A 15,857-nucleotide genomic window follows, 5' to 3' on the forward strand; every position below is an offset into this window, starting at 1 on the left:
AACAGTTGACAGTAATTCAATAAGATATCACCTGATACCTACCAGGATGTTTAAAATCAAAGAGAGACAAAGGTTGATGAGGTTGTAGAGAAATGGAAACCCTTATACATCACTGGTGTAAAAAGGTATAGCCACTTTGGAAAACAAGCAGTTTCTTAAAAAGTTAAACATCAATTTGTCATATAACCCAGCAATTCTTTACTTAGGTATACACCAAGAGATATAAAAATATATATCCAGATAGATGGCGGACTAAGTAGCTCTAGGAATCAGTCCTTCTACCAGAACAACTATTAAACCGACAGGAACTGTCTGAATCAATTATCTCGAAACTCCAGAGTCTAGCAGAACGCTGCAGCATTCAGAGAAGAGCGGGAGAAAGAGGCTGGTAAGCTGTGGTAAGTATCAGTGAATTAAAGGTAAGCCACATTCTCCCCACAGCGGCTGACATCACCCAAACCTCAACCTCTCCACAGGCATCAGTGAGGTACTCCCCCTGGCCCCTGGTGCAACCTTCTGGTGTCAGAGTAGAATATAAAGTCCTAGTCCCCCAAGATGCGGGGGAGTGTGGTTCCATTGCTGATCACTGCTTTTCATTATCTACTTCAGATTGCTGGGGGCTGGGCTCTAAGGGTAGACAATGTTCCAACCCTCCCCGGGTTGGAACAGCAGAGGAGACATACAGACAGTACCCTTCCCCAAAAGGACTGAAAACATTTAGAGGGCTGCATTTACTGGCAAGTGCCAAATCAAGAAAATGCAGCCTCAGAAGCCACAGGAGAAGCTCCAGGCACCCTTGCTGGCAACGTTCTTAGAAAAAAAACACAGAGAAGCATCTTCAGGACCTTGTATTAGGCAACTCACAACAAAAAGACAAACAACCCAATTTTAAAATGGGCAAAAGACTTGAATAGATAACTCCCCAAGAAGATATACAAAAGGCCAAAAAGCAAATGAAAAGATGGTCAACATCATTAGCCATTAAGGAAATGTAATGTAAATAACACACCTACTAGAATGGCTACTATTTTTAAATAAAAGAAAAATGAGTGTTGGAGAGGATGTGGAGAAACAAAAACACTCATTCATGGGCTGGTGGGAATGTAAAATTGTGCAGTCACTGTGGACGACAGTTTGGCAGTTCCTCAGAAAGTTAATATAGAATAACCATATGCCCTGGCAATCCAACTTCCAGGTATATAACCAAAAGAAATGAAAGCAAGGACTCAAACAGCTATTTTCACACTGATATTCACAGCAGCCATTATTCACAGTTGCCAAAAGATGGAAGCAACCCAAGTGTCCATCAACAGATGAATGGATTAAAAAGGTATTTCCAGGGGAGGAGCCAAGATGGTGGCATAGAGAGGAGTGGAAGACTGTTAGTTCCCCCCTGGAACAATTCATAAATGACCAAAAAACTAGTAAATAACCTGGAATAACTGCGGGGAGACAAATGTGACTATCCACTCATCATCCACCAACCTGAGTAGGGAGGAATGCCCAAGACCGCAGCATAAAATCTGTAAGTAAAACTGCGGACCCGCGCTGAGAGCCCAGAGCCGAGAGCCCCTCCCTCATGGAAGCCTCGTGGTGCTAGACAGCAGCACTCTCTCAGCCCAGCTCCAACTGGGGTTTTAATGTTAATTGCTCAATACAGACAGCGAATCCTCAACAAGCAGACAGAGGCTTTTGGTGACAACTGACCTTGGGAGAGTCGGGGGAAGCTTAATAAGACTATGTGCGGATCTCTCAGCAGAAACCATGGAGGCAAGAAGAAATAGTGTGACATATTTAAGATACTGAAAGAGAAAAACCGCCAACCAAGAATCATATATCCAGCAAAACTGTCCTTCAAATATGAGGGAGAGCTCAAAATATTTTCCAACAAACAGACAATGAGAGACTTGTGAACAAGACATCCTCCCTACAGGAAATACTAAAGGGAGCACTACAGAGTGATAGGAGAAGACAGGAGTGCATGGTTTGGAACACAATTTGGGGAGACAGTAGCACAGCAATCTAAGTACACTGAACAAAGATAACTATGAGTACGGTTGAGAGAGGAAGGTTGGGAGCATGTGAGACACCAGAAAAAAGGAGGAAAGATAAAGAATGGGACTGTGTAACTTGGTGAAATCTAGAGTGTTCAACAATTGTGATAAAATGTACAAATATGTTCTTTTAAGAGGGAGAACAAGCAAATGTCAACCTTGCAAGGTGTTAAAAATGGGGAGGCATTGGAGGAGGGATGCAATCAATGTAAACTAGAGACTGTAAGTAACAGAATCATATGCTTCCTTTCATGTAACAAAGGCAATATACCAAGGTAAATGCAAATAAGAGGAGGGGATAGGGGAGGCATGTTAGACACCTGACATTGGTGGTGTTGTCTGACTCTTTACTTTGATTTAAGGTTACTTTTCCTTTTGCTACTTCCTAGCTGTCATTTTTTATCCTCTTTCTTTTGCCTCTCTACCTTCTTTGACTCTCCCTCCTGCCTTGTGGAAGAAATGTAGATGCCCTTATATAGATAGTGGTGAAGGTGGTGAACACATAAATATGTGACATAGAGAGAACCATCGATTGTTTACTGAGGATGGAACGTATGGTGTGTGAACAAAACCATCTTAGGAAAAAAAAAAAAATGGGTTGATGACAAAACCTCAAGGGCAGTATTGAGTGAAATAAGCCAGACACATAAGACAAATATTGCAGGGTCTCACTGATAGGAACTAATTATAATATGTAAATCATAGACATGAAATATAAGGTACCAAGATATAGGACGAGGCTTAAGAATAGGGAGTGGTTGCTTAGTATGAGAAGAATGTTCAACTAGGATGAACTTAAATGTTTGGAAATGAACAGGGGTGTAGGTAGCAAGACGTGAGAATAACTAACAGTGCCAAATGGCGCGTGAATGAGGTGGAAAGGGGAAGCTCAGAGTCATATATGTCACCAGAAGGAAAGTTGGAGGTCAAAAGATGGGAATGTATAAAACTGAATCCTATGGTGGGCAATGTCCATGATTAACTGTACAAATATTAGAAAACTCTTCCATGAACCAGATCAAATGTATGACACCACAATTAGAAGTTAATAATAGAGGGGCATATAGGGAAAAAATATATACCTATTGCAAACTATATACTACAGTTAGTAGTATTTCAACATTCTTTCATAAATAGTAACAAATGTAGTATACCAACACTACAAGTCAACAATTGAGGGGGGTTGGTTAGGGATATGGGAGGATTCGAGTTTCCTTTTTTTTTTTTCCTTTTACATTTTTCACTTTATTTCTTGTCTGGAGTAATGAAAAGGTCCTAAAAATTGAACAAAAATTATGTGCGGTGATGGATGCACAGCTGTATGAGGGTACCAGGGGCAACTGATTGTACACTTTGGATCTTTGGATAATTGTATGGTATCTGAACAATCCCAGTAAAAATTTTTTAAAAAAAAAAGGTATTTCCATACAATGGCATATTACTGAGCCACAAAAAGGAATGAAGTTCTGATACATGTGACAACATGGAAGAACCCTGAAGACATCATGTTGAGTGAAATAAGGCAGATGCAAAAGGACAAACACTGTATAATCTCACTGATATGAAATAATTAGAATAAGCAAATTCAGAGTCAGAAACTATAGGTTACCAGGGGCTTGGATGGGGATAGGGAATGGGGAGTTAATGCTTAAAATGTACAGAGTCCTATTTGGGATAATGGAAGAGTTTTGGTAATGCATGACAGTGATGGTAGCACAACATTGTGGACACAATTAACAGCACTGAAACATATATTTGAATGTGCTTAAAGGGGGAAATTAGTTTGTATCTATGTTACTAGAATAAAAAGTTTTAAAAAATCACGGGACTATCCAACACAAACAATGAATCCTAACATAAACCATGGACTATAGTTAATAGCACAATTATAAAAATGTTCTTTCATCAATTGCAACCAATGTACCACACTAATGCAAGATGTTAATAATAGGCTGGCATACTGGAACTCTATAGTTTATGCATGATTTTTCTATAGACCTACAACTTCTCTAATTATATATTTCTACATCTGCACAAAAACTTTTATATGAATATTCATACAAGCATTACTCACTCAACCCAAATGTCCATCAACTGGTGAATCAATAAGCAAAATGTGTCTACACTATGGAATACTATACAGCAATAAAAAGTACTGACACATGCTAAAAGATGAACCTCAAAAACATGCTAAATGAAAAAAAGCCTAACATGAAAGACTATGTATGTATGAATGTATGACTACATTTATATAGAAAGTCCAAAACAGGCAAATCTAGACACAGAAAAGTAGGTTAGCAGTTGCCTGGAGCAGGGTACAGGAACCGGGATTAAATGTAAATAGACACTAGGGATCTCACTGGAATGATGCAAATGTTCTAAAATCTGGATTATGTTTTTAGTTGCAAAATTCAGTAAATTTACTAAAAATCATTGCACTAAAACAGGTAAACTTTAAAGTATGGAAATCATACCTCAATAAAGTTGTTTTAAAAAGAGTGGTTATCTCCAGATAATAGTGTCATGGGTGAATTTTTTTCCAGGTTGGCTCTTGAAAATAGTCTGTGAGGGCAAGTATTTATTTATAAAAATAATAATAATAATAATAATAATAATAATAATAACTAAATTGCCTGATTTATAGGAATTACATGTAATTAAAAGGAAGCAGAAGACTACTGTGGGAAGATGGCAGGGAAGAAAGGGCCACGATTCAATCCTTCCAACAGAACAACTATTAAAACAGGCACGAACTATCTGAAACAATTATTTTGAAACTCCAGAGGCCAAGAGAACACTGTACAGCATCCAGGGAAGAACAGAAGGAAGAAGCTGGTAAATTACAGAAAAGACAGTAAATTGCTCTCTCTGAGCTGCATTATCAGTATCCATCCCCCATTTTCACAGCAGGCCACCATGGAGTCTTGTTCCTGGCTAGCTCACTGGTGACAGAAAGGGTCATAAAAATCGTATTCCCAAGATCAGGGGTGTGCACGGCTGATCACTGATCACGGCTTTTGATTAGCAACTTCAGATCACTGGGGGGCCCAGCTCTGAGGTAGACATTGCCTCAACATGCCCCAGACAAAGGCACAGTGGAGAAGATTTACTACTTCTTAGGGCTTCAGGGAAAAAGTTCAAGGGCTGCACTTGCTAAGGAGGTGAAGAAAGCTCAACTTTGGGGAGCTGTGGAATAAGTTCCTAGCGCCCTTCCTGATCCCCTCCACAAGGCAGTGCAGGCTCAGCTGGGGAAAAACTGACTTGGGAAACTCCTCTCCAGTAGTCCCTCATCCCAGAATTTGCCCTCCAGGCAAAAATATCTTGAGACAACGGCAAGGTGTGTAAGAAACCAAAGAGGAAGACAGCCTGGGGCAAAGGCTTGCCTGGGAGTGAGAGGTCTGTCTCCCAGGAAATAGAAGGGGGGCATTCAGACTCCTATAAACAGGAGAACTCCAAAACAACCAACAAGCACAAGCCCAAGAATAACATACAGCCCCAGAAAAACACAGGGAGGACCCTATATACTCTGCATTCGCCTTTCCGACAGAAGGACTAAAGCTTAAGAAAACCTTATCAACAGCTGGCTACAAAATCAAGAGACAGACATCTCAGGGAATAAACTCCAGAATTAACCTTCCAAAATATTAAAATGTATGGTGTGTAACAAAAAAGTACAAAATAAAGAAACACACAGAAATGATGGCCTATCCAAAGAAAAGGCTAAAAATCCAGAGAACATCAATGAGGAAGAACAAAATATGGACATACCGAACAAAGACTTTTAATAAATGATCTTAAAAATGCCCAAGAAGACGAAGGAAAATACAGAGAAAGAACTAAAGGATACCAGGAAGACAATGAATGAGTAATATGAATATCTTAATAAATTTAAAAAGGAACCAAACAGAACCAATGGAGTTGAAGACCACAGTAACTGAAATGAAAAATGCCCAGAAGGATTTCAAGAGCTGGCAGGAGGATTTCAACAACTGACAGAAGAAACAGCGAACCTGAAGACAAGGCAACTGAAATGAGTCAGGCTGAGGAGCAGAAAGAAAAAAAGAATTATAAAAAGCAACTAGCCTAAAACACCTCTGGGACACCATCAAGCACACCAATAATGCATTATGGGAGTTTTAGAAGGAGAAGAAAGAAAGGGACAGAAAAAATATTCAAAGAAATAATAAGAGAACTTCCCAAACTTAGCAAAAGATGTGAATATGCACATCCAAGAAGCCCAGAGAACACCAAACATAAACACAAAAAATATACACCCCTTCATATGTTGACCACACTATTATATGCAAAGGACAAGGAGAGAGTTCTGAAAGCTACAAGAGAAAAGCAACATGTTCCATACAAGGGAGTCTCAATCAAACTGCACACCAACTTCTCATGAGAAATCATGGAGGCAAGAAGGCAGTGGGTTGAAATATTTAAAGTGCTGAAAGAAAACTGCCAACCAAGAATTTTATATACAGTGAGACTTTCTTCAAAAATGATGGAGAATAATTGTGCCTAAGAGTCACCCCAAGAGATCCTCTTTTGTTGCTCAGATGTGGCCTCTCTCTCTAAACCCGCTGGGAAGGTAAACTCACTGCCCACACCCCTATGTGGGACATGACTCCCAGGGGTGTGTATCTCCCTAGCAACCTGGGACATGACTCTCAGGAATGAACCTGGATCCAGTATCATGGGACTGAGAAAGTCTTCTTGACCAAAAGGGAGAAAAGAAATAAAATAAAGTTTCAATGGCTGAGAGATTTCAAATGGAGTTGAGAGGTCATTCTGGAAGTTACTCTTATGCATTATATAGAGATCCCTTTTTAGTTTTTAGTGTATTAGAATAGCTAGAAAGAAATATCTGAAACTGTTGAACTGCAACCCAGTAGCCTTGATTCTTGAAGATGATTGTATAACTATGTATCTTACATGGTTTGACAGTGAAAACCTTGTGGCTCACACTCCCTTTATCCAGTATATGGAAAAATGAGCAGAAAAAATAGGAAGACAAATTAAATGAATAATAGGGGGGATAGGAGATGGGATGTTTTGAGTGTTCATCTTGAATTTTTATCCTGATTTTTACTTTTTTTTTTTTGGAGTAATGAAAATGTTCAAAAATTGATTTTGGTGATGTATGCACAACTATATGATGATACCATAAACAACTGACTGTATACTGTGGATGACTGTAGGGTATGTGGATATATCTCAATAAAAGTGAATTGGAACCAAAAAAATGAGGGAGAGATTAAGACATTCCCAGATAAACAAAAGCTAAGGGAGTTCATCACCACCAGACCTGCCCTATAAGCAATGCTAAAGGGAGTTCTTCAGACTGAAAGAAAAGGACACCAGACAGTGGTTCAAAGCGGCAATAAAGAAATAAAGACCTGATGTAAAGGTAACCATTTGGGTAATTATAAATGCCATTATTATTGTAGTATATTATTTGGTATGTAACTCCATTTGTTGCTTCCTACAGATACTAAAATGCAAATGTGTAAAAAGTAACAATAAATTCATGTTTTCAGACATAGAGTATACAAAGATATAAGTGGTAACAAGTACAAAAGTAAAAGACTAAGTAAAGACCACAAGGACTGTCCTTTGAATAAAGTACTTGCCCTCATGATACCTACTTTGGCTTCTTAAATTTTTTTGATTTCCCGTTTCTCCTTAGAAACAGGGTAGATGAAGGTTGTTAAACAGTTGACTAAGTCTTACCATATAGTGGAGTGAAAAATTAACTGTCTCATATGGAGCTTCTTAAAGATACTGCCAGGAGTAATATTATGATATGAAAATATTCCAAAGATTGTTTTTCACAACCTTCCTTGAATAAGAAAATATATTCTGTAGGCTATTCAGATCAATTAAATTATATAAAGCCTAGATATAAGCAAAACGAAAACATCAAAGCAGAATACAAAACTTTTAAATAGTTGGGCCCAGGACTGTTTTTAAGAAGTTTTTCAAGAGACTCTTACACATACTAAAGCCTCAGATCAACTGCTTTCTAGATTCAGGAAATAACAGAGAAAAAACAGTCAAAGGCAGCATTCTCTGCTTCCATCTTCACATGGCCTTCTTTCTGTGTCTCTGTGTCCTCTCCTTTTCTAACAAGCACACTAATCACTGGATCCTTACTCAGGAGATCCTTAATTAATTACATCTACAAAGGCCCTATTTCCAAATAAGGTCACATTCTGAGGTTCCGAGTAGACATGATTTTGAGGGAGACTCCAGAGAACTCAAGCTGGGTTTGATAATGGACAAGAAATTGTATGCTGAAGAGCAGAGGGAACATTACCCACAAGGCAAGAGAAGGTACACTGTCTGGAAGACAGGGAGGTAAATTTGACTTCATCAGTTATTTTTTCTTACTGCAATATAAGATTCATTTGATTAGATGGAGATCTAAAACTTACCTATTTAGATCTACATTCAGATAAAGAGACACCAAATTACAAAAGGATCACACTACTTTAAAACTGTTATTGTGGTAACATATATAAACACAAAATTTCCCATTTTAATCACTTTCATGTATACAATTCAGTGATACTAATCACGTTCACAATATGTGCTACCATTACCACCATCCATTACCAAAACTTTCTCATCACCCCAAACACAAACTCTGTACCCACCAAACAAGCAATAACTTTCCATTTCCATCGACCTACCCCAACACCCCTAGCCCCTGGTCACCTGTAATCTACTTTCTCACTAGGAACATACTTTTTAAAATACCAGAAATCTAGCTTTTACCTTACAGATGGGCAAAAGAGAGTCACAGAAAATAAAAAAAAATATCCAGAAAGTACATGATATGCTTGTTTAGATCTTCCTTTTGGGAAGCTAAGAAGAAAACCAAATGAGGAAAATATACCACACTCTCCTTGGCTTCCATGGCACTCGACTCTCTCAGCTTGACTCATCCTTCTTACTTCTTACGGTTGTCCTCGTCTCTTACTACAGAGCCATCCATTAATCTTCATCTCCGGAATCAGTCAGTCATCAGTCTTCTCAATGTCTCACCTATACTCCCTTTGGTCTTGACTTACTCACTATATACCTAGCTTTCTGTGACACTAACTGGCCAACCCCACGATCTACACTACTCTCACCTTTATCAGGCTCATTTACCAGAAGTCTTTCTTAAACTGTCATCATTCTGTTCCAATCCATCCATCCAGTCTATTCAAATCCCACCTCCTTCACAAAGGTTTTCCTGACCAACACAAGGCTACAAAGATCTCTTCCCTCTGAATTTCCACAGCGAGAAAAACAAGCAAATGCCTTCAGAGACTAGGCAGATAATGTAAATGTGTAAAAGTAGGCAAAGTTGAAGTAACAGGGTGTAGTAGAGACTGTGGTGAAATAGGGTACATGTATCTCTGTGTCAAAACAAAACCAAAAAAAACCTCATTGGAAAAAACCTGACAAATGGAATTTCAAATTGTCTTAATTGTGTCCTTTTCTCAGTAGAAAATAACCTATCATCAGGAAATTCTATCATTAAAAAATTTTAAAGTACATGTAAAAGACAAGACTGAACATGTTTTAATATATAAACCTATTACCCAAAGGCTGTTTCTTTCCTGGAGTTCCCATCACCATGAATGCCATCTTTAACTCCAGTAGCTCTGGCTACAAAATTGGAGATCATCCTCTTTGGTATACAAGCAATCCATAGCAAATCCTGTGTACTCCTTCAGAATATATTCCTAATGAAACTAATTCTTACCCCATCTACCACCACCTGCCTAGTCTTAAGTCACCATCATCTCTGGCCAGGGAGCCTTTTGAAATGTAAGTCTGCTTATGTCACTCCTCCACTCAAGACTCTCCAATGGCATATGTCACTCCTCCACTCAAGACTCTCCAATGGCATCCATCACACTTAGAATAAAATCCCAAATCTGCCTTCCAACCCTATCACTTCCCCTTCTCACTCTCTTCCAGCCACAAGAGACTTCTTCCATCCTGGAACAACCTGGATGAAGCAAGCCCATATTGCTGTTCCCTTTGTCATCCAGATATCTATAAAAGGCTGAATCCCCCACTCCTGTCACTATTCTGCTCAAACGTCACCTCACCAAGAGGCCTTTCATAACAACCCAATCTAAAGCAGTATTCTCTATTCTTTTATCCTTTGGAACTACTTCAGATACCAATCTGACAATGTGTTTATTAATAAATATATATTAATATATTGATTTATCAATACATTGATTTGTTTTTTACTGTCTCACCCCACCAAAATGTAAGCTTACTGAAAGCAGGGGCTTGTTAGGCTCACTGCTATATGCCCAGCCCTGGAACAATATTTGGCACATACTAGGAGTTCAAAAAATATATGCATGAACAATATACTTGCTTTTTAACAGCAATGATACTTTTCAAATATACCCCCCTCCATTTTGTGAGGAATATTATATGACAAATATTTCCCCAAGTTATTTCCCATTCACAATACATTTTCATTCTGCTTTAATAAAAAATAAGTTTCTCTACAAGTTGCCTGCCACTAGATGGGGTAGGAAATAAAGAGCTAGTCAGCAAGCAGTTTCTGCCTTTCTTCTCCTTCCCACACTGTCAATTGAATTCCAAAGCATATGACTCTTCCAGAGACTGGCCTCATCAGTGAGTCTTTAGGGCTGTATTATCTGCTTTGCCCTTCTTTCCCTAGAATGGTTTTCCAAAGTTAAGTTCCCAGGAACAATGTTTCCTAGAGTTGTTAATAAAATTAAACACTGAAGAGGGTTCAAATAAATTTAGGAAAAACTTCATTAAACAAAATTAAGCATATTTCTTTCTTGTAGGACCTTTCAGAATTTTAACTCTATTGTAAATCTCCAAAATGGAGATAAAGCATATACAGTAACACAAGCTTATTTTTTTCAAAGAGCTTCTCTAAGAATTTGTGCTCTGTGGCATATATTTTATTCAATGCTATCCTGGAGCAAAGGTCCTTAAAACCAGCATGAAACTTGAAAGAAAAGAACAAATACAAACAATGTCTTTCAGTCATTTCATTCATCACACTTCTTCCCTAGCCATCTCAAAAATTCAGGCAGCCTGTCCTACTGAAAACACCTTTTGCTTTTGATACCAAGGAAGGTTAAGTTTAAAAGGAGACTTGCCAATGAACTTAAATTATAATTAAAGTGTTCACTGTCCACAGGGCATTTTGAGGGTAAATCATTTTTTTATAAATGATGGAGGGATAAAAATTAATAAAGACTGTCAAAGTAGCATAAAACCACAGCAAAAAGCACTCAAGTAATCCCCCTTCCACCCATATGCCTGTATCCCCTTTTTTATACCAACCAACCAAAATAAGGGTGGGGGTAGAGGGGCAGGAGGAAGCAAGTCCTGTAAATTTTCGGTCTAAATTTTAGATTTACATTTCGGGGGTGGGAGACTATAATTATGGGAACAGACTCTTACATATTCTTTAGAATACGATGAATTCACACCCTGTCTGTGGCAAAAATTACTTCCCTAACAATATCTCTTTTTCTCCATCATTCTACCATATCCGTGCAGAGGACCCACTTAACACTGCCTCTACATGCTTTGCTTGCCTCTCCAACCTGCTTCTGGTCACTAATCCTATTTCGTATCAGTGCCAGCTTCCAACCTTGAACTTTTCCCCCCTAATATTTGCATGTTATCTTCATAGATATCCAATGTCAGAAGCAGAAGTTGAACTACTCATAACCCTAACATCAAAGAAACTCCTGAAACCTAGAAGCCTGATAAGAATATGTTCTAACTGCAACCTCCCCAACAGACAAACAATGCTACCTTCAAGCCCAACCTGCAACAATCCTAAAATCTTTGAAACTAAAAATAGCTCCGCTGTTGTCTCATCTGCCAGCAGATGGCCAGACTATTTTTAATTCAAGATTCTAGAGACCAGGAATGGATCAGGCTAAGCCAGGAGAGCCTAGACTCCCTTACTGCAAGGCTCACTGAGGAGAGCTGTAGAGGGCAACCTGGAGCTGTTCTGTACCTGCGGACTTTACACCAGTTATTAACAATGTATGTGTGCAGCTTTCTGTTTCTTTTTTTAATCATTCTTTACTTCAAAATAAAGTACGACATATAAGATAATTCAATAAAATTTTTAAGTAACTCTGCATATCCTTTAAAGGTTTATCTTTTTTTGTGTGAAAATAAAAGTTCTTTAGGTAGTGTCTCTAAGAATAAAATCTCTCCAAATCTAGATGAGATTTCCTAAAAGTTATAAAAATATATCGTTTTCTTAAGATACTGCATGAACTGTAACTAATTCATGAGCATTATTTATAGAAAACCTATTTATCACTGGCCTATTTATAACTTTGTACTAAAAGGTGGATGAATTAACTTTAAATACCAATGCTCTAAAATCTACTCACATGCCAATAAGATGATTCAAAAACAAAAAAAGGGATGAAAGTCTGACATACTATATATTTTCTTGTTTACTGTCTATCTCCTTCCCTCAGCTCCATGGAAAGTGCTCAACAAATATCTGAGGGGGGAATGAATGCAGACAGGAGTATTTAGAACGGTTATAACAACACCCACAGAGTGGGCTCTATACCTCCACCATCCAACCACCACCCACTTACAATCAACAGACCAGGGATGACCCCAAACCAGGCCACTCCAGTTTACTTTCCCATCCTGCTTTATGGTCACACATGTTTATCAAGAGATTAAAGAGGGCCTACCCTAGATCTCAAAAGTGAAGAGTGCAGAAGTCTTTTGTTTCTAAGAAAAATACATATTTGCAGATACCATTTTATTATTATGACACTACACTTTCTGCAAAGGTGAAATGGGTTACCCCTATGAACTTATATTTGGGTGATAACATAGACTTATCACTTTAAGGAAGCAAACAAAGCTCACCAGGGATTACCTACCATGAAATGGGCCAATCAAATGAGATTTTGCTTTGTAGGAAGCTACATGTAGCTTTTATGAAATGACATGCAAAAAATGCCTTATACATCTGAAGTAAAAAAAAAAAGTACCCTTGTGCCTAGCCCATGATTATGTAAGCCACATTCCTCATAAATTTCTGTAACTGAATGGAAGGGACAAAAAGTAAAAACTGGCAAAATCTGGGAACGACAACCCTGGTATAGCTGGTACACACATTACCAAGTAGTTCTTATGTCTGGGAATGACAAGGACCGAATTATACATCTTCTAAAGATGCCACACAAGAGTCGCAGGAATACTCAATGAAACAGTAAACAGAACACAACATTCACATTTGAGACACATTAAAGGAGATGTGAACTTAAAATCATTATACAGAATGTACCATTATACAGAAAAGGAAACTAAGGCCCCGGAACTTACCTAATACAGCAACATAACAGAATTGAGACTCAAACCCAGGATCCCAGACTCTCCTTCCAGTGAGCTCTCCACAAAACATTCTTATTTTTAAGAGTGTTTTGGAGAGAAAAGATATATATACAACACACTTCATTTCTTCAGTCTAACACTTATAAATTACATTAAAAATATTTCCTAATATGAAAAATCTGAAGTCTCAAAAACCAAAACTTTAGTTTGAATCTCTTAAGTTCTTTAAACCTACAAGTTATTCATAAACCTACATATCACAGTATTTTTAAAAATCCTGAAACTCTCTCCCTTAACCTACCCCAATTTAATAATTACCCCTTTCAGGGCCCAAAAATAAATTCAATTTTTACCACTGTACCATTTTCTCATACACTTGGAACAGCCTTTTGTTAGCTATGAGAATTACAAAATGTGAACTTTTTTTTTTGATCCATGAGAGGTGCAGAAAACTAAACTTCAGATTTACTCACACAGATTTAGTTACACAGATTCAAAAACTTTAGATTAAATTCCTTTGATAATATTTTTCAATATTGCCAATTTTAAGGATCAAAAATGAAAGTATGGTACTGTAAGTTAAATCATAATCCTCTATTTTAATATTCAAAAGGCAAAGTTACTTTTAAGCTGTCTTGACCCTTTACTTTGGAATAAATTGAAGCCATTTTAGATTTTGTCCCTTGGAAAACACTATTTTCCAAAGCCCATTATCCCATTTAACAAGCTTCCTTTTCTCATCAATTTGGCCTAGTCTATTTCTAGTGCTATAAAATAAAGCCTAAGTATTAGAAATTCATCTTTGTGTTAAATGTCCTTATCTTTCTCCTTAAACGACTTCATCTGTGATGGATGCGATAGATCAGTGCACCCCCTTTAACAATTCCTAATCTGCATGTCCTCCTAATAAGTATTGTTTAGATTTACCCTGCTACAGGCTTCATTACACTAGATCTTTTCCATCTGAACTATAAATCACAATTCAAGATTGAGAGCAGCTGACACTGTCCAGACATGTGGCTGGTGGGTGTCACTGTCTTTTTTCATTTTCCCCATTTCAAACCCTCTCTTCTCTTGTCACCTAAAGCCAGCTTATCTAAAGGTCCTTATCCTCCCCGCTTTTATACCACCACCCCTTAACCTCTGACTTTGTACTTCCAGGTCAGCCCAGTCAGATACAACATTACTCGGGGTTTTTTTTCCCGTGGCGGACGCGGAGAGATGTCAGAACGGGCTGCACTCTTACAAAACCCTTCGCAGACTGTCAGCAAGGCACAACTTCAGCCCTTGGAAAAAGAATTTCCAAAGTACCATGCCGAACGATCAAGTTATCGTAATCACGATATGAAACCCTTCCCACACCCAATCTTGATATAGCAGTTACACCTCAATTTCCAAGCTAATAAACAATAGCTCATCTTACGCTTCATCACAAAGGGTGGTATCCTGTCCGCTCCGCACAACCCACCAACAAAATCCTCTTATACTCTCGAGCCGATCCCTCAAATCCAGGTGGCCGGCGATCCTAAACCCTACAGCGTTCCCCGAGCCCAGCCAACTACCCTTCCTCCTCCACCCCCCTCTGCCCCACATCCAGTCGAGTTGTGGTCAACTCCTGCCAGGCAGCGGGGAGCTTCGCGAGGTCTTCCCGAGGTCGTGGCGCCGGGCGTGGACAAGCCCCCAGCTGCCCCACGTCCGCGGGGCCCGCCGCCCCGCCCGTACCGCAACTCGCGCCGGGCCGCCCCGCCAGTACCCCCACTTCACCCCGGGCCTCTCCGCCGCTCACCTAACGCCACCTCGCAAGCTTTGCGCAGCTGGGAGTGATGCGCCTTCTTCACTTCCTTGTCGGCCAAAATCTTCTCCAGGGCCCGAGTCAGGAACATGTTCTTCGTCTTCTTCCCCTCATACATGGACGCAGAGAAGGAGGCCGCGGCTCGTCCGACCCGTGGCTCCCAGCGGCCGGAGGGGGGTAGGGTGTGAAGACACGGGGGAAGAGAAGAGAAAGGAGAGGGGGTGGAGATGGGGGAGAGGGGGCGTGGAGGGCAGCGGCAGGGGCAGGAAGGGGCGGGAGAGCGGGACCTGCTGCGGTGCACGCGAGGAGCCCGAGGTCCTCACCGCCCCGCAAAAGGCCGCCCCTCGAGGGCCGTGCCCGTAGGGCCTCCGCTTCTCCGGGCCTGAGGGTCGCTTTCCGGCCGCCCCCTTCACTCGTCCCTCCGGCCCCGGCGGCGGAGTGCCGGGGACCGAAGGCCGAGGTGGCGGGGGCTTGGAGGCCCGGCGATAGCAGCACTCCTCCGCCTACTGTGGGGTCAGCACCCTCGGCGAACGCAGACTGGCCTCCATCACCGCCGACCTGCCCTAGCCGCCATGTTGGGAGGAAACGACGCGTCACACAGCGGCCGAACGGCTGCAAAGGAGGAA

The 15,857-nt window shown here is 39.9% G+C and overlaps 1 protein-coding gene across 2 annotated transcripts in view; it reads right to left on the bottom strand.

Moving 5' to 3' along the window:
* Positions 1-15,489, bottom strand: part of ARFGEF1 (ADP ribosylation factor guanine nucleotide exchange factor 1) — a 193,433-nt gene extending 177,944 nt beyond the window's left edge. For both annotated transcript variants that reach the window (XM_037802577.1, XM_037802576.1), the window contains exon 1: positions 15,226-15,489. In XM_037802577.1, coding sequence (XP_037658505.1) covers positions 15,226-15,349 — 124 coding nt within the window. In that variant the 5' untranslated portion in view covers positions 15,350-15,489. The remainder of the gene's footprint in view (positions 1-15,225) is intronic.
* Positions 15,490-15,857: the final 368 nt, after the last annotated feature.

The sequence above is a fragment of the Choloepus didactylus genome, chromosome 14, assembly GCF_015220235.1.
Source record: "Choloepus didactylus isolate mChoDid1 chromosome 14, mChoDid1.pri, whole genome shotgun sequence".
NCBI lineage: Eukaryota > Metazoa > Chordata > Mammalia > Pilosa > Megalonychidae > Choloepus > Choloepus didactylus.